Below are 22,920 nucleotides of genomic sequence, written 5' to 3' on the forward strand. Positions count from 1 at the left end.
TATTTATTGCCATATAAATGGGCAAAATAGTTTTTAATGATTGCCTTAATTTCCTCTTCGTTAGAGGAAAGATCTCTCTTTTCATCTTTGATACTGTTAATTTGGTTTTCTTCTTTCCTTTTTTTATTATATTGACCAATATTTTGTCAATTTTATTTGTTTTTTTTCAAAGTACCAGCTTCTAGTCTTATTTGTTAATTCAGTAGTTCTTTTATTTTCAATTTTATAAATTTCTCCGTTAATTTTTATGATTTCTAATTTAGTTTTCATCTAGGGATTTTTAATTTGTTTGCTTTCTGGTTTTTTTGATTTGCATGCCCAATTCATTGATCTTTGCCCTCCCTAATTTGTTACTATATGCACTGAAGAATATAAATTCCCCCGGAGTACTGCTTTGGCTGCAACCCACGGATTTTGGTAGGATGTCTTATTACTGTCATTCTCTTCTATGATATTATTAATTGTTTCTATGATTTGTTCTTTAATTAATTTTGGAGAAGCATGTTATTTAATTTCCAATTAATTTTTGATTTGCTTATCCATTTACCATTACTAATTATTATTTTATTGTATTATGATCTGAAAAGGTTGCATTTATTATTTCTGCTCTTTTGCATTTGTTTGCCATATTTCTTTGCCCTAGTACAGTGATGGGCATACTATGGCCTGTAGGCCAGATGCAGCCCCCTAAAATGTTCTATCTGGCTGCAGGACATTATTCCTAATCTGATGAATACAATGAGTAGGATACAATACAATGAAACTTCAAAAGAGTTGCCTTAGAAATAGACTTACAGATGAGCATTTCCTTTCCTTTGGCGCCCTCTTTAAAAAATTTACCCATCACTGCCCTAGTACATGGTCAATCTTTGTGAATATACCATGTGCTACTGAAAAGAAGGTGTATTCCTTTTTGTCCCTATTAATTTTTCTTCAAATATCTATTAATTCTAATTTTTCTAGGATTTCATTCGCCTCTCTTACCTTCTTATTTATTTTTTGGTTTGATTTATCTAGATCTGATAAAGGAAGGTTAAGGTTTCCCACTAGTATAGTTTTACTATCTATTTCCTCCTTGAGCTCTGCCAGTTTCTCCTTTAGAAATTTGGATGTTATACCATTTGATGCATACATGTTGCGTACTGATATTTCCTCATTGTGTATACTGCCTTTTATCAGGATGTAATTACCTTCCCTATCTCTTTTAACTAGATCTATTTTAACTTTGGCTTTGTCAGATATCATGATTGGAACTCCTGCCTCCTTTTTCTCAGTTGAAGCCCAATAGATTTTGCTCCAGCCTTTTACCTTTACTATATATATATATATATATATATATATATATATATATATATATATGCCTACCTGCCTCCTGTGGGTTTCTTGTAGACAACAAATGGTAGGATTTTGGTTTCTAATCCACTCTGCTATTTGCTTCCATTTTATGGGCAAGTTCATCCCATTCACATTCAGAGTTATGATTATCAACTGTGTATTCCCAAACATTTTGATTCCCTCTCCTTGTCCTGTCCTTTCTTCTTTCACTATTTCCTTCTACAACAGTGTTTTGTTTTAAATCAGGCCCCTGATCCCCTCCTTTATTTTATTATTCCCCTCTTACTTTTCTTTAGGGCCTTTTTAAGCTACCCCCCACACTTTCCCTCCCTATTATTGTTTCCCTCCCCACCAGTCCATTTGTTACCCTTCCACTTCTCTAAATTACTAAGGAAATCAGCCTAGCAATTCTAGACTTCAAACTATGTTTTAAAATAGTAATCATCAAAATAATCTGGTATAGCTAAAAAATGGAGTGGTGAATCAATAGAAGAGATTAGGAGCACAATATATAGTAGTAAATGACCATAACAATCTAAAGTGAGATAAAACCAAAGATTCAGGCATTTGGGATAAAAACTCAACATTTCATAAAAATTGCTGGAAAAACTGAAAGACAGTTTGGCAGAAACTAGGCCTAGACCAGCATTTCAAACCATATACCAAGATAAGGTCAAAATGGATCAATTATTTACACATAAAAGGTGATTTAAGCAAATTAGAGGAACACAAAATATTGTACCTGTCAGATCTATAGCTAAGGGAATGGTTTATGACCAAATAAGAGATAGAGATTATGGGAAGTAAAATATAAATAATTTTGTTTATATGAAATTAAAGAGCTTTTGCACAAACAAAACTAATGCAACTAAAATTAGAAGGAATATTTTTTGCAGTAAATTTCTCTCATAAATGCTTCATTTCTCAAATATATAGTAAATATAAAAAATAAGGGCCAGAACTATGCCCAAAGGACCCTAAAACTGTATATACCCTTAGACTCAGCAAAATCCCAAAGAGATCAGAGATAGAGAGAAAGGATTTACCTGTACCAAAATATTTTTAGCAGTTCTCTTTGTCGTGGCAAAGAACTGGGAACTGAGGAGGTATCAAATCAGTTGGGGAACAGATGAACAATTTGTGGTATATGGTTGTAGTGGAATACTGTTGTGCCTTAAAAAATGATGAACAGGACGATTTCAGAAAAACCTGGAAAGACTTATATGAACTGATACAAAGTGAAAGGAACAGAAACATTGTACAGCAACAGAAATATTACACAAAGAAGGACTAAACTATTATCAGCAAAAACATGGTCCCAAGTTAACCCTGAGGGACTCATTATAAAAAATGCTACCCAAAACCAAAGAAGGAACTGTTGCAGATTTGATTGCAGATCAAAGCATGCATCTTCCACTATATTTTTCCTTCATGAGTTTTTTATTGCATGTGTGATAACATGTCTTGTCACAGCACAATGAATATGGAAATGTGTATTGCATGAAAGCGCATGTTTAATCTATAATAACCCATTTATCACCTTGGGGTATGGGAGAGAATCTGAATTGCAAAATATCAGAAAATAAATGTAAGAAATTGTTTCTACATGTAATTGAAAAAATGAAAGTCAAAAATTAAAAACAATAATCAAAAAATAAAAATAAGAGCCATTTCTCAGTTGATAAGTAGTCAAAGGATATGAAGAAGCAATTTTCAGAAGAAATCAAAGTTATCAATAGACACATGAAAAAATACTCTAAGTCACCAATTATAGAAATGTAAATTAAAGCAACCCCGAAGGATTACCTTGCACCTATCAGAGGGACTAACATGACAGAAAAGACAATGACAAATGTTGGAAGGGATGTAGAAAAACTAGGACACTAATGCACTGTTGGTGGAGTTCTAGAGATCGATTCTAGAGATCGATTTGGAACTGTGGCCAAAGGGCTATAAAACTGTGCATACTCTTTGCCCCAGCATCACAGCAATACCACTAGATCTATATAGATTAAAGAAAAGGGAAAAGAACCCACATGTACAAAAAATATTTTTAGCAGCTCTTGTGGTGATGGCAAAGAATTGGAAATTGCAGGAATGCTCATCAGTTGGAGAATAGCTGAATAAATTATGGCAGATGGTGGTGATGGCATATTCTTGTGCCAAAAGAAACAACAAACAGAATGAGTTCAGAAAAACCTGGAAAGACTTATATGAGCTGATACAAAGGGAAGTAGCAGAACCAGGAGGACGTCATACACAGCATCAGCAATACTGTACCATCATCAACTGTGAAAGACTTAGCTCCTCTGACAGTGATCTAAGACAATTCCAAAGGACACAGGATGAAAAATATTGTCCCTTCCACAAAGAGAATTGACAAACTCTGAATGCAGATTGAAGACAACTTTTGTTTCACTTTGTTTTTGTTGTTTTATTTTGTTCTTTTTTGTAACAACTGATACAGAAATACAGTTGGCATGACCTCCCATGTATAATGAAATCAAAGAGCTTGCCTTCTCAAGGAGAGGAGGGGGCAGGAAGGAGGGAGAGAATTTGAAACTCAAAATGTTTTTAAATAATTGTTAAAAATAATTTTACAAGAATTGGGAAATGTTTAAGTTATATTACATTTCATACAAAAATACTTTTAAAAACAAAAAGTGATTGCCTCTTATGCATCTAGAGGAAGATATCTCTCTTCCTCCCCACATTTCTCCTTTCAGTGTCGGCAGAGAACGGCTTATAGGGCATCTGAGTCAGGCTCTGGGTTGGGGCTAGAAGTCTTAGGAAGCTGGGGTAGGGGCAGGAGCTGCACTGACTCAGTGGATTGCAAGACCCAGCCTGTAGGAAAGCCTTGGCAAAGCTGAGCCACGTCTCTGACAACCTTGGTTGGCCCAGCTGTGTGGCCCATGTTTGAGCAGATGGAGTTGGAGCCAATGGGACAAAGCCTACAAAGCGGAGGCCTGTGCGAATTTAATCAGAACTCGTCTTCCTTTTTAGAACGGCCGTCTAGTTGGAGATCTGGTGTATTCTGTCTGTCCTTGTCATGAGCACCTGGAGTAAATAACACAGAATTACATGCCCTCGTTAGATTTTTCTCTCCTCATTTTTCTGTCAATATGCCCATTTTTTTTCTGTATTAGAAATGCTTTATAATGCTATAACTATGAATACATAGGTGAAGTATATATTCCTAAATACAGATATGTAATATGTAATATAAACTCTGTGTGTGTGTGTGTGTGTGAGGCGGGGAGGAGGGGATTTGGGATTTGCTTCTAGTCTTTTTAATAGTGCTTTTCTTGTAAAGCATTGTTTGTTTTAAAGATGTTAACTAATCTCTGTGACCTTACTTTCTTTAATAGTTTATTTGGATTGCATAAGAAGGTCATCAACATGGTACACAATTTACTGTCCAGCCATGACTCAGACCCACGGTACTCTGACCCCCAGGTAAAGGCCCGAGTGGCCATGCTATATCTACCTTTGATCGGCATCATCATGGAAACTGTGCCCCAGCTGTATGACTTTACAGGTATTTATTACATCCAAGACCATCCTGCCATGCAAGTTCTCATGTCAGAGAGGGATTGGTTCGTTTTTTCTGAAGTTAAACCTTTCTGGTCTATGGCCCATTAACCTGTTTTTTCCTGGTGCTAAAGCTGTCATTTAGAGCCTTTCATTTAGAACTGTGGTTTACAAACTAAGATAGCCATGCAGATATGTACTTACTTTATTATTTGAAAGACTCATGTTAAAAAACATATTTGCCAAAGTGGTAAGTGAGTTTATTTTTCATATGACATGAAGAGTCTCCACTTCTTAGAAGTGAAAAGTTTCTTTAAATAAAAATTAAATTTAAAGTATTCATTCTCACATCCCTTTGTGTGCCTAGCAGTTCTACATCTATTCATATCACATGAAGAACATTTGAAGGGAAAATGGTCCAGTATATGAATCCTCCCTCAGACTTAGCAACAAGTTCCATAAAATAGTCAGGTCAGATTGGCCCCCCTCCTTTTGATCCTGCCAGTAGGCACCCAGAAAGGTCGCTATTACTTTGAAGACAGCACAGTTTGTTTGTTTGTTTGTTTGTTTGTTTGTTTGTTTGTTTGTTTGTTTTCACAAGAACCCCAAAAATGGTCCTGCTTTTGTTGTGTTTTTTTATCAGTTGATTTCCACTCCCTGCCCACTTTGCCCCTGAGAAGCAGCTTGGCATCGTCCATCGAGAACCAAAGGCCAAGTCAGGGGGCCCAGTTCAGGTCCCTGCCAGTGTGAGGCGGGCACAGCCCAGACTGCTTTGTTTGGGGATGGTTGGGGGTTACCCACCAAGAAAATCCCTGGTTCAAGCCAAAAATAAACAAGCCCTCACACTCTTGTTGTGAAGGGGAAACGAGATTGTGTCGAGGGTTCTGCCAGCCTTTAGCATGATGTCAGTGCCAAGAATCCCTGTAGCTGGAATGTTTCAGGATTGCAAAGTCTCATTTAAATGAGAACCGTACCCCTGGTGGATTCACTCCCCCTAAGAGCCACGTTTCTCCCCAACAGTCCTCTTTTCTTCAGTAGCTTTAGCTTTGAAGAAAGGCTCTTGGGGATTGCCGCACACTGTGTTCTTTGGAGAAATGGAGCTGCGGGTGCCCCTGAGGATGCTGCCGAGAGTGGGGGCAGAAGGAAGGAAAGAGGTCAAGAAAGAACTTGTGCTGAGGATTGCTTTTTGGGGCTCTTTCCAGAAACTCACAATCAGCGGGGGCGGCCGAGCTGTGTGGCGATTGAGGATTATGAAAGCGAAGGAGGGAATATGATCAGCCAGACGGTGGCCATGGCCATAGCGGGCACGCCGGTCCCCCAGCTCGCCAGACCCAGCAGCTTTCTGCTCGCTTCTTCGGTATAAAAACATCACTGTTTTTGTTTTGTTTTGTTTGGTGGAAAGCCAGATACGTGAAGGAGTAGCCCAGCCCCTGCTCAGGGAAATGGCAGGGGCTACTCCAGGGAGCTGTTGTTCCAGACACTCTGGAAAATGTTGAGATTCAGAAAATGTTTTTATGTTGGGCCCTCTGGTTAGACATCTGAGTTCTGAGATTTGGTACTATAGCCCTGTTTTCAGTCATTTGTGAGTTAAAAATACCTCGGGTCTATTCTGAATCAGCTTTGAGGGTTTATGACAAATGAGGGATATATGACAAATATCCTTTCCGTTGTATAACGATATAACTTTTTTTGGTTAAAAAAAATATTCCCTCTAGGCAGCGTTCTTCCCTACTATTTAAAACAAAAAAGATTACAGCACATTTTTAGCCATTTTTTCCATTTAGATAAAATACAGTCATATTTATTGAAACTAAAATGTTTTCTAGAAGCTGCACTGTCATTTGTTTAGGTGAGTCTCTGTCAAGAGGGGAAGACTCTAGGCTTCTCAACCTTAGGCTGTCCTGACAAATTAAAAAAACATTTTCTTTCATTGACTCAATTGGTATTTTATCAAGCATTCCTATCACTGCAGGACTCCTAGTGAGGCCAGGCCTATGGTCTCAGCCTTGGATACATTGATTCTTTTTTTTTAAACCCTTACCTTCCATCTCAAAATTGATACAGTTCCAAGGTAGAAGAAGAGTAAGGGCTAGGCAATGGAGGTTAAGTGACTTGCCCAGGGTCACACAGCTAGGAAGTGTCTGAGACCAGATTTGAACCCAACACCTCCTCCTATCTGCAGTCCTGACTCTATCCACTGAGACACCTCGTTGCCCCAAACACATTTGTTGTTCAGCTTGCCCTGCTGCCTTTATTTTACCAGAAAGTATTCTTCCACACCCTTCAGGGGCTGTCAGCTTCCACCAGCCCTCCCCCCCCCCTCCCCCCAAGGCACTTTCCTCTGAAATGGGGATGGAAGGTCCCTCTCCTGGAGTCTGGGTCAGAGGCACCACGAGGACTTGGGAGCGGGGGAAGGGGTGCCCCCAACACCGAGACCGGTTTAGTTCGGTAGCGTTTGTTTAGCATCCTCTGTGGTCCGGCCACTAGGCCAAGTTCTTATCTGGGTGACCCTGGGCAAGTCACTTAACCCCTGATTGCCTCGCCTTTGCCACTCTTCCCTCTTAGAATTGAGTTAGAGAATAAAACGCATGTTGCAAAGTTAAGTTGTTTCTTCTTGGTGATGCCCCTGTGGCCCTCCGCTGGGCCCTGAAATCTGTGTGTCCTCCCCACCACCCCCTGCTTTGCCCCATTGGGCCTCTCTGCTGGGCTGGGCTCCTCCTTCTGATCCTTCACCCAGGCATGCTTCCAAGATGGACTGAGCCCCTGCGGGGCGACACCAGACCCCACTGATTTTCAGTGGTGAAACGTTATGAAAGACTTAACATAGTGCATTTCTTTTTGACCCTTTTAATGAGCATTATCTCACTGTACAGTTTTCCAAAGGCCGCGCGTGGTGCCTGCTGGCTGCCCCAGCTGGAGGGCCCCAGGGACGGCCTTCCATTCTGCACCCCCCGAGCACCGGGCCACTGCCATGCTTTGGGCCCCCGCGGGGAGGCTCCTGGGGGGTGTCGGGGCACGCTTGAGGCCGGGCAGAGCAGGCCGAGCGCACCCACTTGCCCTTTCAGAGCAGCCGCCAGCACTCCATGTTCTCGGCGGAGTCCAGCCGGAGCCTCCTGATCTGTTTGCTGTGGGTGCTCAAGAACGCCGATGAGACGGTCCTGCAGAAGTGGTTCACAGACCTGTCCGTCCTGCAGCTCAACCGCCTGCTGGACCTGCTCTACCTCTGCGTGTCCTGCTTCGAGTACAAGGTAGGGGCTGCCTTTTCGTGCCGGGCTCGCATTCCGCAGCGGGGGAGGACGGAGGGGCCCCTCCGGCACGGCCTGTCCTGCTGTCTTTCCGCTTTTAGGGGAAGAAAGTCTTTGAAAGGATGAACAGTCTGACCTTTAAGAAGTCCAAGGACATGCGGGCCAAGCTGGAAGAGGCCATCCTGGGGAGCATCGGAGCCCGGCAAGAAATGGTGCGTCGGAGCCGCGGGCAGCTCGGTAGGTGGCCCGGAGCTCCGTCTGCGGGCACGGCCGGCCCCTGCCAAAAGGGGTTCTCTCGGCTCGTCTGCTTTTAGTCATGGGTTAGATGGAGGCAGCGGGAGAGCTCTGGGGCTCTGCTGAACAGAGAAAGCCTGGATGGCCTGCTGGCCCAGAGCTGAAGGTCAGGAAAGAACAGCTCTGACCGGGGTCCTGCACACTGATAGCTACAGGCGGGAGGGAAGGCCAGGGCCCTCCGAGGGCCTGGGGGGGGGGGGGTGTCAGATGGCAAGGCCTGGGCCCCCCTTTCACTGCAAGGAAGAGAGTGATGGTTCATCTCTTCCTGGAGCCGGGGAGCTGGCTTATCATCTCCTGATCGCCCCTACCAGGCCCGGCGCTTGCATTTTCTTCTAGCAGAGGAACCCAAACCAGGGCTCATCCCCCAGGGGGGAGGCAGGGGCCGTGCTAAGACAGGAAGGGCTCTGAATGACAGAGAGAGAGCAGAGGAGGGTCTGCCCCAGGCTAGGGGCCGGCCCAGAGGAGAGAAGGGGGCCTGTACCTCCGAGACTGCAGGAGGGATGCCCACAGGCCTTGGCCCTGGATTGCATATGGGGGGAAAAGGGAGGTCCCAAATGGTGTCTGTCTTTCTCACTCAAGAAATGGGCACTTTACAACTTTGAGAAAAAAATTGTTTGATAGCAGAAACAAACTTTTACTTCTTTAGTCTGAAGAAAAAAGAGAACTGGGGAGGCCTTGTTTATTGGGCCTTAATCTGAATTACTTCTAGTGGCCAGGCCTATGTGATAACTTTCCTTTTAAGGAGTCACCCAGAAATGGCCCAGATGTCATAGTTGGGCCTGGTCTACATAAATTGGCGAAGAACTTTCAACCAAAGAAGTACAGGCTGCCCCATTTTTGTCCCTTTTGTCTGCTGGATGCAGGATGGAGACAGATAAAGTCTCTGCGGGGGGTGGGGGCTCCCCTGCCCGCTGGCGTCCCTCCTCACTGCTCTCCTTAGCCCGATCCCAGGGCACAAAGATGCTCCAGGGGACCGTTGAAGAGGTCCTGGTCCTTCCTTATCCTCCATAGTCCAGCTAACAGACCCAGATGTGTTCGCCGGAGGTGCCACATGGCCGGGTAGATGGGGAGAGGCACTAGGTGGTTCCCAAGGCCCCTGGCCAGAGACGTTGGGTCGCAGGCCCTGAGGGAGCCCGAGGGACGTGTCGCCATTAGACGGAGAAAGGGATGAGAACCGGCTTCCTTAGACGCTTCCTTTGTTTGGGGGTCTTTGCAATGTCTTTGGGGGACTCTAGCACAGGCTTTCTGCAGGTTTGCAGGCAGACGTGGACGCAGTTTGAAGGGACGCCTCATGTGAGGTTCTTCCATTCTCTTGGCAGAGAGAAGCCCATCAGGAAGTGCCTTCGGAAGCCAAGAAAATCTGAGGTGGAGAAAGGACATGACGCACTGGCGCCAGAACACGGAGAAACTGGACAAGTAATGCGGCCTCGCCTTCCCAGGAGCGCTCTCCCTCTCCTCCCTTCCCAGCCCTTCCCTTCCGTCTTTGATCCGTCCCAGGCATTCGTGCTGGGCAGTCAGGGCGAGGTGACTGGTCCAGGGCCACCCAGCCAGGGAGCTTTCAGCTCTTTCTCCCGGGCACTTTCTATTTTGCTGTGAGGATGCCAGGCATCCTGGGGAAGAGGGGGAAAGCCTTTTGTCCTGCGGTACCAGCTGTGCTAGCTTCAAGTACAGAGACAGGAGGGCCGGAGAGAGAAAGAGCTGGCCTGAGCGTCCAGAAGGCCCGCTTCCCCGGCTCTGCGGCCACATAGGCCCGAGCCTGCCTGTCAGTGCCAGGCAGCTCTCGGCTGTGGGTCACAGAGGCGTGCTCGGCTAGGGGAGTGGAAGCACCCGCCGTGGAATCCCAGCGAAAGCCCAGAACTCATTCTCCCCACTCACAGCCCGGGGACCCTGCCCTTCCCCACTGAGGGGCTCCTCTGGGTGCCATGAGGAATCTGGGAGGAATAGACGACCCCCTCCCTATCCGCCGGGCATCCCAAGTCTGGTTTGGGAGACGAGGCCCAAAGCGGAGCTGACACGCGCTCAGAGAATGGCACTTCGAGGGATGCTGGGGACAGCGGGCAGAGACAGAGGGCGACGCCACACGGGAGCCGCTCCTCCGAGCGAGGCGCCGCTCTGCTGCCTTGGCAGGGCCTGCCGAGAGCAGCCTTTTGGGGCTCACTGAAGTCTGTCCGGATTTTTCGGTGTTCTGTCTTGCCTGACAACCAGGCACTGACCTCCCCCCCGATCTTCTGCTTAGGGAGCGTGGCCAGGAGGGCAGGGCTGGCCAGAAACACAAAGCACAGCATTGGGTGCTCACCTGAGCGCCGCCCATGCCCCTGCCCGACAGCGTGAATGTGTGAAGGGCCCCCTTTGCCACCTCCCTGCGGTGAGGATGAGCACAGCCTGCCAAGGTGCATCCTTCCAGCTCAGAAACCTCCCACTGACCGTCTCCCTGCCCGAGCCAGGCCTGGTACAGAGATGCTTGGCCCTGGGAGGTCAGGAAGGTTCTAGACTCACTGCCTGAGGCCCTGGGAGGTCAGGAAGGTTCCAGATTCACAGCATGAGGCCCCGGGAGGCCAGGAAGGCTCCAGACTCACTGCCTGAAGCCCCAGGAGGCCAGGAAGGCTATAGACTTGCTGCCTGAGGCCCCGGGAAGTCAGGAAGGCTCCAGACTCATGGCATGAGGCCCATCCTGATACAGAGATGCTCAGCCCTGGGAAGCCAGGAAGGTTCTAGACTCGTGGTCTGAGACCCCAGAAGGCCAGGAAGGCTCCAGACTCATGGCATGAGGCCCCGGGAGGCCAGGAAGGCTCTAGACTCACAGCATAAGGCCCGTCCTAATACAGAGATGCACAGCCCTGGGAGGTCAGTAAGGTTCTAGACTTGCAGTCTGAGACCCCAGAAGGCCAGGAAGGCTCCAGACTCACTGCCTGAGGCCCTGGGAGGTCAGAAAGGTTCAAGATTCACAGCATGAGGCCCCAGGAAGTCAGGAAGGCTCCAGACTCGCTGCCTGAGGCCCATCCTGATACAGAGATGCTCAGCCTTGGGAGGCCAAGAAGGCTCCAGACTCGCTGCCTGAAGCCCCAGGAGGCCAGGAAGGCTATAGACTTGCTGCCTGAGGCCCGAGGAGGTCAGGAAGGTTCCAGACTCAGCATGAGGCCCTGGGAAGTCAGGAAGGCTCCAGACTCATGGCATGAGGCCCATCCTGATACAGAGATGCTCAGCCCTGGGAAGCCAGGAAAGTTCTAGACTCGTGGTCTGAGACCCCAGAAGGCCAGGAAGGTTCCAGACCCACAGCATGAGGTCCCAGAAGGCCAGGAAGGCTCTAGACTCATGGTATGAGGCCCCAGAAGGCCAGGAAGGCTCCAGACTTGCTACCTGAGGCCCTGGGAGGTCAGGAAGGCTCCAGACCCACAGCATGAGGTCCCAGGAGGCCGCGAAGGCTCTAGACTCGCCACATGAGGCCTGTCCTAGATGCTCAGCCCTGGGAGGCCAGGAAGGCTCCAGACTTGCTGCTTGAGGCCACAGGAGGTCAGGAAGGCTCCAGACTCACTGCCTGAGGCCCATCCTGATACAGAGATGCTCAGCCTTGGGAAGGCCAAGAAGGTTCTAGACTCGTGGTCTGAGACCCCAGAAGGCCAGAAAGGCTCCAGATTCACTGCCTGAAGCCCCAGGAGGCCAGGAAGGCTGTAGACTTGCTGCCTGAGGCCCAAGGAGGTCAGGAAGGTTCCAGACTCAGCATGAGGCCCCGGGAAGTCAGGAAGGCTCCAGACTCATGGCATGGGGCCCATCCTGATACAGAGATGCTCAGCCCTGGGAAGCCAGGAAGGTTCTAGACTCGTGGTCTGAGACCGCAGAAGACCAAGAAGGCTCCAGACTCATGGCATGAGGCCCCAGGAGGCCAGAAAGGCTCCAGACTTGCTATCTGAGGCCCTCAGAGGTCAGGAAGGTTCCAGGCCCACAGCATGAGGTCCCAGAAGGCCAGGAAGGCTCTAGACTCATGGTTTGAGGCCCCAGGAGGCCAGGAAGGCTCCAGACTTGCTACCTGAGGCCCTGGGAGGTCAGGATAGCTCCAGACTCACCACATGAGCCCTGTCCTGATACAGAGATGCTCAGCCCTGAGAGGCCAAGAAGGTTCTAGACTCACGGTCTGAGACTCCAGGAGGCCAGGAAGGCTCCAAACTTGCTGCTCGAGGCTACAGGAGGTCAGGAAGGCTCCAGACTCGCTGCCTGAGGCCCGTCCTGGTACAGAGATGCTGGGCCCCAGGAGGCCACAAGTCATAGGGGTTTTGGTCCATGACAGCTAGCAAACACGTCAGAATGATGATATGCTTAAGCGCAGTCCTTAGCGTGGCTCCTGCTTAGCTGTGCCCCTGGGCTAAGCTTAGAGTTCAGGTCCCTAAACCTTTCCCTCGTCTCCTCCTAAAGACTCCAGCGCTGTTAAATGCATCGTCTGAGTCTCCTGACGTAAGATTCTCTGCCTTCCCTTTGCTGCTGGAAGGTGGAGGCATTCGATGACTTGACCCTTAAGTCTGGCTCCTTCGCCAGCTGTCCGCTGCTCTCTGCCATTGGAGGAGGCAAGGCGCTGGCCCTTCCTGGGATTGGTGCTCCAGGAGGAAAGCTCTCAGGGTAGCCCGCCAGCACCTGCCCACACTCACTGCAGCCGTTGGGCTGTTCTCGTGCCGTCCGCGCAGCTCATTCCGGGTCACCACTCCTCCTAAAGAATGGTTCATCTATTGATAACCTTCTGGGATCAGGTGGCCACCCAAAGAACTGGTCAAGACCCTCAGCCTCCTTCATCTTAGGCTTGTGTGAAGCATCCTATAGACCAAAACAGGAACTAGTTAGTAAGTTTTCCACAGGACAACGATCACCTGGAAGCATGTCTGGGTGAGGGTGTCTGAGAGGCAAAAGGCCTAGGATGAAGGATGCCATTTGGGGATCCCTGGAAGAAACGGAGTGGAGTCAGCCTGAAGAAGAGGGAACTCAATAGCAAGAAGCATCCATTATTGCAAGGCTGCCATTGTGGGAGAAGAATCTGCCTTGTTCTCCTGGGCCTGAGGGCTGTTGAGGAGAGGCAGGGAACAAGAGGCTCACACATTTAACCTGGAGACAGGTTTGCTTCCTTGGGCTCAAGAAGCCTGACATCGAATAAAAATGGAAGCTTGATTCTGAATGATTTCATTGAGGTTAAAACTCTTCTTGAGCAAGCCTGGGCAGCCAGAGTGGAACAGAAGAATGGACTAGATTGTCTTTGGGAAACCCATTTTTTGAAGGAGCCCAAACTCCTCTGACACAAAGGTCCGTCTTTTTAACGCTGCGACTTTCCGCAGGCTTTCATGAGTCCTGCTATTTGGCAGTTTCCGAAGATTCCAAGTTGTGGATCTTCTAAACCTCTTTGGAAAACTCTTGGTGGGCATGAGCCAACTGCAGTATGTTAGGAGAAATGGTAGAAAGGATTTCTCTCAAGAAACATGTGACAGAAGATACTGGTATTGGTCAAATGGGAAGAAGAAGGGGCAGAGAACACCTGAGAGCCACATCCCAGCAGCATCAAGAGAACTCCTGAGAGTCAGCTAGATAGTACATAGCTAGATAGACAGTAGATGGAGACTCAGGCCAGGAGGCAGGAGGACTTGGGTTCAAATCTGGATGTGGACATTTCCTAGCTGTGTGACCCTGCACAAGTCACTCAACCCATATTGCCTGGCCCTACTGCTATTCTGCTTTGGAACCAATACTTGGTATTGATTCTAAGATTTAAGGGTTTTTTTTAAAAAAAAAAGGCTAAGAAGTCTGCATCCCTTTCAGCCAGCCAATATATTGAGTCATTTCCTTTGTCTCAACCCTTGAGACTTGTGCATGTCAGCCTAGACTTGGCTCTCTTCTCCATTCCTGTCATGAATTCTGTGATGGAGTAGCCACCTCTTCCCCCAAACCCCTCATTTGTAGTTAAGCACCCAGTTTCCTTATGGTCAATATCAGGCCCAGAGTAGTGACCACCCCTTTCAGTCACTTCACCTTAAAAAATTTTTTTTAGTTATCATTGAATCAAATGACTGATTTATTTGCTGTTCTTCTTTTGAGAAAAAGAGAGAGAGAACATGCGCTCTTGTCTACGCCGACGTAATTATCCTGTTCCTATGATACCAGGCTTCTGCGTCAGGTTTATGATCTGGTTCCCAGGCTCCTCATCTAATTCTTCCTTCTGCCCAAGTGGTCACCCCCAACAAGGTGGGCCACACTCGGCATCCTGACCTCACACTTCTCCATGCTGCTCTTGAAGTGCTCTTCAGTTCAGCCAAGACTTAGCAAGGGCCTCTTCCAAGAATGCCTTCCTCACTGTTCCCTTTTCTCTTCAGTATGGTTCATCCTTCCAAAGTCGTGTTACAGACATGAGGCCCATCTGGGAAGCTACGTTTGCTCCTTTATATTATGATGTCTCCTCCTTGGGTTTTTGGATACTTTGTCTATTTTATTGTTGGTTGTCTTCTTGGATTCTCTCATGAAATGTGCACCTCCTTTTTCTATGTCTCTATTCCCAGTACTCTTTCAGTATCAGCATGATAGGTGGGGACAGGTTTCATAGACCAGCTCTCTTGGGGCCATTTTCTCCCTCCCATTCCAATTTTTGCTTTAGAACCTTCCACACAATCTATTTTTTCATGCCAATACAGTTCAATAGACTTTGACCAGGCCTTGTTACATCCAACATTTTACAAGTCAAGAAGCTAAAGCCTAGAAATATTGAGTGATTGATACCAGATCACATCAAATGAGAGATGGGAAAGTGGATGATTGTTGTGAAAGAAAGGAGAATAGCAGGCTGGTTGCTAGAGGCAACAACAGGGTCAATGACGGTCCTTTTCAACTTGTACTCTGCTTGAGGACTGAATTCATTGTAGAGGGGAGAAACTGAAAATGCTGGAGAGGAAGGGAAGGATTAAGGGAGTGAGACCCATTAAAAAGCAGGCAAGGAATGGGCTATTGAGGATGGTAAGGCTAGAAGTGTCATCTGGTCTTTTAAAAAAGAAGAGAAGAATAAGAAAAAAGATATAACAGGGGGGCAGCTGGGTAGCTCAGTGGATTGAGAGCCAGGCCTAGAGAAAGGAGGTCCTAGGTTCAAATCTGGCCTCAGACACTTCCCAGCAGTGTGACCCTAGGCAAGTCACTTGACCCCCATTGCCTACCCTTACCACTCTTCTGCCTTGGAGCCAATACATAGTATTGACTCCAAGACGGAAGGTGAGGGTTTAAAAAAAAAAAAAGATATAACAGATGGCAGAGGGGAGAGAATTGTGGCTTCCTTGATCATCTTCACAGAGAGCATTTTAATTGGGATCATCATGATTTGGGTCTTGATAAGAGTAGATTTTTGGATGGCCATTGTATGGAAGTGTCATAGAAAAGTACGAAGCGAATGGCAAACAGAAAGGGATACTGAGTCTCAGAGAATAACTTTAAGGACCCGGTTGAAATTGGGCTTATTGAATGACAGCAAGCCAAAACTTCTTTTTTTTTTTATCTAGAGAAGTTAACAGAGATTGGAGATTGGAAATCTAGGAGGACAGTGATATTAATAAATACCAGAAAACAGAATTTTAAGTTCCACATTTTTTAAGTAGAAGTCAGTAGAGAAAGAGAATATTTTCCAGGCTCTCTTGGGATACAGTTCACTTGGTGGAACAGAGCCTTACTACTGCCTTAAATGGGGAGGGGAGGGACCCCATGGAAGTAAGCAGAACAATTCCTTATTTTGTTCAAGGCCTGTAAGAGCTGATCTGAGCTGTCAGACCTAGGTGGAAGGGAACCAATTCCTAAAACCCAATTTATAGACTGGGAACGTTCACCGAATCATAGACTTTGAAGTGGAAAGGGAGCCCAAGGGCCATCTCCCTCAATTTGTCCCCAAAGGGCCCTTCTTCCCATGCCAAACAGTCATCCAGATTTTATGTGGAGACTCCCGTGAGGTGGGGCCCACCCCTACCCAAGGCTGCTGCTTCTGCCCCCTCCCAGCTCTGGTGGTGAGCAAGTTTTTTCCAACCATAAACCTAAAAAAATGCTGCTTGAGCTGAGAATACACTTCATTGAAAATTTCATTGAAGATTTTCTCTAAATCTCTCACTCTGAGACACAAATAGCATGTGCTGAACTATTCCCATCCTTTAAAGGATGCTGCAAGCTTGGAACTGTGTGGAATGAGTCACCATCTGTGGTGGGATCCCCAGATGTGCCCAGATGCTCTAGATGGGTAACAATGGGGGAAAGATGTGATCGAAGTGATGGAGCTCTGGTAATACCAGTTAGGAGTGACCCGAGAAAAACCAAACTTTTATGGGATGATCCTGATCGAGAAGGTGCAGAGCATGAGTCCCGAGTCCTGTGACGAAGAGTAGTTGGGGCTTCCATTGTGGCCTGAGAGTCAGAGATGATTTCAGCCTCGGAGAGCCTGTTAAGGTTTAAGGATGCAGCACAGATGGAATGTGGGAATGAAGGCTATGTTCCATTGTTTTCCTTTATTTTTTTAACCCATATATTTTATTTTGGATCAATACTAGATATTGATTCTAAGGCATAAGGGTGGAAAGGGGTAGGCAATTGGGGTTAAGTGACTTGCCTAGGGTAAAACAGCCAGGACGTGTCTGAGGCCAGATTTGAACCAAGGATCTCCCATCTCCAGGCCTGACTATTCTCTCAGCCACCTGGCTGTCCCTTTTAGCCTGGGATTCTTGAAGCCTGAATGCCCTTCCTCTTCCACTTTGTCCACGGAGGGGCTGTGCTTTGTAGGAGCTGCCTCGCCACCAGACTGCCAGGCCTGAGGGGTCCCACTTTACTTCTGCCTTCGCTTTGTTGGCTTTGGAGGAAAGGTTGTTGGTGTTTCTCTAATGGCAGCAAGTTGCCCACAATTACTCTTTGATTTCTTTTTTTGGAGTCTCTTCCCTGTAAAGTTTAAACATCACCACAACAAGTGGCCTCTTTTCCTGCCTTGTCGGGGTCCTCGTTTCACTCTCTCGCATCTCCTGTTCCATTTGCTTTCCTTCCCGCCCTTCACTTGCTGCATCAGCCGCAACAGTGGAGACGGCGTGGGGAGGGGCTTCATAAACGCATCTGCGGAGAGTTCTTGGATTGGCCTTCATCACCTCCCCGCCCTGTTGCCGCGTCTCCGGCATCTGTTCCGTAGAAGCCTTCGCCGTTGTTATTGAGACAAAAATATTTGCTCCATGAAAAGACAGGTTTGTTTATGAGAATGAAAATGAAAACTGCCGTCCTTGTGCTACGTTGTTGTTGCTCTGGATCGTTCCCACCATTGTCTCCCTGAAATCTGACGTTACCGTTGGTGACGGGATGCGGCAGCGTTAGAGGGAGCGAGCACTCGTATCCAGACATCTCTGAGAGCTCATGGCCAGGCCGCCCATCCCAGGGCCCGGCACCTTCTCGGGCCGAGGCTGGGCCAAAGGCCCTCCTGGCCTCTGGGCTCATCCGCTCCTGGCGCTGAGCTGAGGGCAGCTGGCACTGTCCGCCGTGCGTTTGTGAGGCTTTGGTCAAGCGGATTGTTGTTGGCTCATGGGGCCTGCTTGGACGTGACGGCCTTGAATGCTTTGTTTCGTTAGGTCAAGGGCAGAGATTGAACACGAGGCGCTGATCGATGGGAACCTCGCCACCGAGGCCAACCTGATCATCCTGGACACTCTCGAGATCATCGTGCAGGTGAGCTTCAGGAGGGGAGCTGGAGAGGCATCTGAGAGCGGCGGGACGAGGGGAGCTGTGCGAGCTCCTCTGACGCTGCTCCTCCCTCATCTCTCTTTCAGACGGTGTCCCTGGCCGAGTCCAAAGAGAGCATCCTTGGGGGGGTGCTCAAGGTGCTCCTGCACAGCATGGCGTGCCACCAGAGCGCCCTCTACCTGCAGCACTGCTTCGCCACGCAGCGCGCCCTCGTCTCCAAGGTGGGCAGCGGCCTCCCTCCAGGGCTTTGGGCCAGGCACGTCCGGGCTGGTGTGAGGGCGAAGCAGCGGGGGCAGGGGGGGCTCAGTGACTTGCCCAGGGTCACCCAGCTAGCAAGAGCATGAGGCCGGATTTGGACCCGGCTCTCCATCCACCGAGCCGCCCGGCTCCCTCTTGTTATGCGTATTCTGGTGAGGGGTCTGAGCCATTCAGCACCCCACGGCGGACCCCGGCAGGGCCTCGGCCCCTTCCCACCTCCGTCCTGTCTCGTCTCAGTTCCCGGAGCTGCTCTTCGAGGAGGAGACGGAGCAGTGCGCGGACCTGTGCCTGCGCCTCCTGCGCCACTGCAGCAGCGGCGTCAGCTCCATCCGCTCCCACGCCAGCGCCTCGCTCTACCTCCTCATGCGCCAGAACTTCGAGATCGGGAACGTGAGTCCGGGGGGTCAGTGTGAGCTCTGAGGTCCGGAACGCGAGTCCGGGCGGGGGGGTCAGTGTGAGCGTGTGCGGCCCCCGGGCCTGGGCTGCCCCCCGACCGTGCCCCCTCCGGCCACAGAACTTCGCCCGCGTGAAGATGCAGGTGACCATGTCGCTGTCGTCGCTGGTGGGCACGTCGCAGAGCTTCAACGAGGAGTCATTGCGGCGCTCCCTAAAGACCATCCTGACGTACGCCGAGGAGGACCTGGAGCTGCGGGAGACCACGTTCCCGGACCAGGTGAGGGGGGGGCCCCCGGGGGCGGCCGGGAGGACGGCGGCGTGCAGGCCCCCCGCGAGCCCGTCTCTCGCCGCAGGTGCAGGACCTCGTCTTCAACCTGCACATGATCCTGTCGGACACCGTGAAGATGAAGGAGCACCAGGAGGACCCCGAGATGCTCATCGACCTGATGTACAGGTAGGGCAGGCCGGGGCGCCCAGGCCGGGGCTCTGCACTGTGGAGGCCGGAGGAGAGGCGCCCCGGAGCTCACGGGGGAGCGCTCGTGTCCCCCCAGGATCGCCAAGGGCTACCAGACGTCCCCGGACCTGCGCCTGACCTGGCTGCAGAACATGGCTGGCAAGCACTCCGAGAGGAACAACCACGCCGAGGCCGCCCAGTGCCTGGTCCACTCGGCCGCCCTGGTAGCCGAGTACCTGAGCATGCTGGAGGACCGGAAGTACCTGCCCGTGGGCTGCGTGACCTTCCAGGTGGTCCCCGCGTGGGCATTGGGGGGGGCTTCCTTTGGGGGTCCCAGCAGCTTCTTGGTGCATCCCCTGGGGGGCAGAGGGCAGGGTGGGGGCTCCCCTCTGGGGTTCGGCCTCCTCTGGGGCACCCTATCAGGTGGGGGGAGGGAGGGACCGGCCTCACCTGGACGTGCCTCCACAGAACATCTCGTCCAACGTCCTGGAGGAGTCGGCCGTGTCAGACGACGTGGTGTCTCCGGACGAGGAGGGCATCTGCTCGGGAAAGTACTTCACAGAGGCCGGGCTGGTGGGGCTGCTGGAGCAGGCGGCCGCCTCCTTCTCCATGGTAGGCGCCAGGCCGGGCCGGGACGTCCCCCCACCTGCGGCCGTGTCTGTTTTGCCGGCCTGACTGCGGGCCGGAGGCCGCGGGAGAAGCTCTCCGGGCAGTGGCCAGCCTGGATGGGGCTATGGGAGCGGCCGGCCGGCCTCTGACCACGTCGCTCGCTGCCCTTGCAGGCGGGCATGTACGAGGCGGTCAACGAGGTCTACAAGGTGCTCGTCCCCATCCACGAGGCCAACCGGGACGCCAAGAAGCTGTCCATCATTCACGGTAAACTGCAGGAGGCCTTCAGCAAGATCGTGCACCAGGTGAGGCCTGCAGGGGCCCCGGGCAGGGTCTGAGCCTCCTCCACAGGCCGAGGAGACTCGGCGCCCGGAGCCCCCCCGTCCCCTCACCGCGGCGCCTCGTCCTGAGAGCGCCAAGCTAGGCACGGCCGCCGGGTTCTTCGGGGGTCCCCGGGAGCTCTGGGTGGTGCCGGCCCTTAGAGCAGAGGCTCCCTGACCCCCTTCCCCCCGCGGCCAGCTGTGGGCTCCATCTTTGGAGGAGGGACTTGCACCTGGGTGGACTGTCTCTGAAATGGCCCGGCGCGTCGCCCTGGGGGCGGAGGCCGCCCTCCCAGCGTGGAGCACCAAAGCTGGGTCCTGGGAAACTTCCCAGGCCTGGCGGGAGGCTCGGGCGAGCGGCCGGTTCCCCGAGCCGAGGCCCGAGGGAAGGGTGGACGGCGGGCCGCCGGCCCCTTGGTGCTCCCCCGGGGAGGCTGGCGTGGGGGGCAGGCGGCAGGGAGGGAGTGGCGCGTGCGTGACGCGGTGCCCTTTTCTGCTTTTTGTCACACAGAGCACGGGCTGGGAGGTAGGTACCGCCTTGGGAGGTAAAGACGCTGCCCGTCCCCGTCGGGTCCTCGTGCCCGTGCTTGGCCCACACGTGCTCGCTGCGTGCTCGCCCACATTCATTAACCAGAGTCGTTGCGTGCCGACACGGACGGGAGGGCGGTGGAGGCCGTGCATGGAGAGCGCCATGTCACTAATGAGATCCCGGTGAATGAGCCCGTGTCCTCACTGTCCGTGGTGTGCCCCCTCCCGCACTGCCTGCCGTCCGGCCCCAGGTCGACTGACGGCCAGCCGTGGGGCGTCTCGGCAGACGCTGCCCCGTCACGTCAGGAAGCTCAGGGAAAGGGCGAGGAAGGAGGAGCGTTAGTGGCCGCAGAGACGCCCCTGGAAGGACGCTCGAGCTCCCTGTGGAGGCGACCCGGCCGAGTCAGGCTGTCCCTGGGGACGGCGGCCGAGGCGTTGGACGAAGTGCTTCGCACCGTCCGTCCGCGGCAGCTTAGTCTGTCTGACTCGCTCCGCCGCGTGACCCTCGTGCTGGGGGCTTCCCGTAAAAGCTGAGCCAAGATGTGTCGCGGAGAGGTTTGTCCTCCACTAGAGCACCAGCTCTCTTCCGGCTCTCTTCCATTCGGAGCAGTTCAATCGGCATCAGTTATTAATCCAACAGTTTGATGCTTAAAACTGTCTCGTCAGTCTTGGCCTGAAGAGAGGCTCGTGGCTGTGCTTCCAGGGAGTCTCGCCAGGAGAGGGGGAGCCCGCGCTTACCTTGGTCAGCCAGCTAAAAGTTAGGTCTGCAAGAAGGCAGACGAACCCCCCTGAGTTGTGGCCGGCCGGCCGGGGCTGAATCGACCCCCAGGCCTGGTCCCCTCCTTAGCTAGAGCCTTCCTCCCACCATCATCGTGTGCAACTGCATGGAGACACTGATTTCTTTGTCCTGTCCTGACTTCCCTCTGCTCACCGCCTTTGGCCGGGCGGACCTCGAGCTTTTTAGTTTCCCTGGTGGTTGCATGTTTGTTTTCTGCTTTTCTTTATGAATACTTTAATGGATGCTTGCATTTTAAACATTTATTTGCTGCTTATTTGTTTTGAAATTTCCCTAATTAAAATACTTTCTGTTTTCTCTTCTCTTGCCCCTGGTTGCTGACTCTCCTTCCCACTTTTACTATTGTCTGTTGTGGTAAGTTCGTACTTTGTGAATATTTTTCTTTTTGACTCTGTGGAAGCCCCAATAATTCCATTTTTTCAAAGAGCTATGCCAATCAGTTGCCAAAAACTTTACAAAGTTTGCTCACTCAAGGGAGCCTAATGCTAGCATTCTAACGGGCCAGCCTGAGTTGATCGCTCACTCCATGATGAAGCTGGAGAAGCCTTTCAGTTCCTCGATTATTCCCAGAGATTTCATTTTCCATCATTCTCCTTGAATTGGTACAAATTCCTTTTGGAGTTGGCAAAGCTTTTTGGCTGTGTGTATGTGTATGTGTGTGTGTATGAGAGAGAGAGAGAGAGAGAGAGAGAACGAGAGAGAGAGAGAGAGAACGAGCGAGAGAGAGAGAGCTGTTACAGCTTGATTCCTTGTGGTTTGGAAAAGTATTTACTGTGCATAATAACAACCCTGAGCTCTCCGGCAGTTGTGGTGGCTGTGATCTGTTCTCCCAATGCTGTGATGGCTCTGCAGTGCTCCCCTCCATCCTTTCTTCTTCAAACCCTATTCTTTTCTCGAAATAATAGAAAAGAAAATGCATTTTAATCATTCCTTCTCTCATGCCTGCATTTTTAGTTTTGTTCAAAGACATGAGTTTCTAAAGCATTTGAATTTTTTCCATATTTCATTGTGGAAAACCACGGCATATGGGTGACATGTTTCCTTCCTAGTGTGAGTTTTTCAGTGACCAAACAATGTGAAGCAGCCTCCATTTCTAGCAGGATAAGTATTGAGGGTTTTGTCTTTTGCTCCTAGGACTGGTGGAATGTTAACTGGCTAAGACCCTGCCCAGATTTTCAAAGTCAGCTCCAGTTTTTATAGAGAGTAACCCCTAAATACTGATAGCAAACATTCTGCACAATTTTTCTCTTCTCCTGGAAAGATGGCATGTATTTCTTTGAAGAGAAAGTCAACACCTGGATAGGAGGCAAAAGGTAGAAAAGCTAGGCTAGGTTTGTGCCTGCTTGCTCCTGGGGGTGGCCAGTGCTAGCCATGAAGCGCTCACCTTCCTTAAATGAGCCACGATGCCCCTAACCCCAGTCACACTGCACAGGAAGGACAATGCTTGGCCTT

General features: G+C 50.2%; 1 protein-coding gene across 1 annotated transcript in view; it reads left to right on the forward strand.

The window, feature by feature from the left end:
* DOCK7 (dedicator of cytokinesis 7) overlaps positions 1-22,920 on the forward strand; it is a 151,081-nt gene that overhangs the window by 94,909 nt on the left and 33,252 nt on the right. Inside the window, exons 33-45 of the mRNA XM_044674772.1 lie at positions 4,704-4,873; positions 6,069-6,223; positions 7,932-8,114; positions 8,213-8,348; positions 9,725-9,821; positions 17,996-18,092; positions 18,194-18,328; positions 18,603-18,755; positions 18,880-19,038; positions 19,115-19,215; positions 19,313-19,505; positions 19,684-19,827; positions 19,998-20,129. Coding sequence (XP_044530707.1) covers positions 4,704-4,873; positions 6,069-6,223; positions 7,932-8,114; positions 8,213-8,348; positions 9,725-9,821; positions 17,996-18,092; positions 18,194-18,328; positions 18,603-18,755; positions 18,880-19,038; positions 19,115-19,215; positions 19,313-19,505; positions 19,684-19,827; positions 19,998-20,129 — 1,855 coding nt within the window. The remainder of the gene's footprint in view (positions 1-4,703; positions 4,874-6,068; positions 6,224-7,931; positions 8,115-8,212; positions 8,349-9,724; positions 9,822-17,995; positions 18,093-18,193; positions 18,329-18,602; positions 18,756-18,879; positions 19,039-19,114; positions 19,216-19,312; positions 19,506-19,683; positions 19,828-19,997; positions 20,130-22,920) is intronic.

The sequence above is a fragment of the Gracilinanus agilis genome, chromosome 4 (genome assembly GCF_016433145.1).
Source record: "Gracilinanus agilis isolate LMUSP501 chromosome 4, AgileGrace, whole genome shotgun sequence".
Lineage (NCBI taxonomy): Eukaryota > Metazoa > Chordata > Mammalia > Didelphimorphia > Didelphidae > Gracilinanus > Gracilinanus agilis.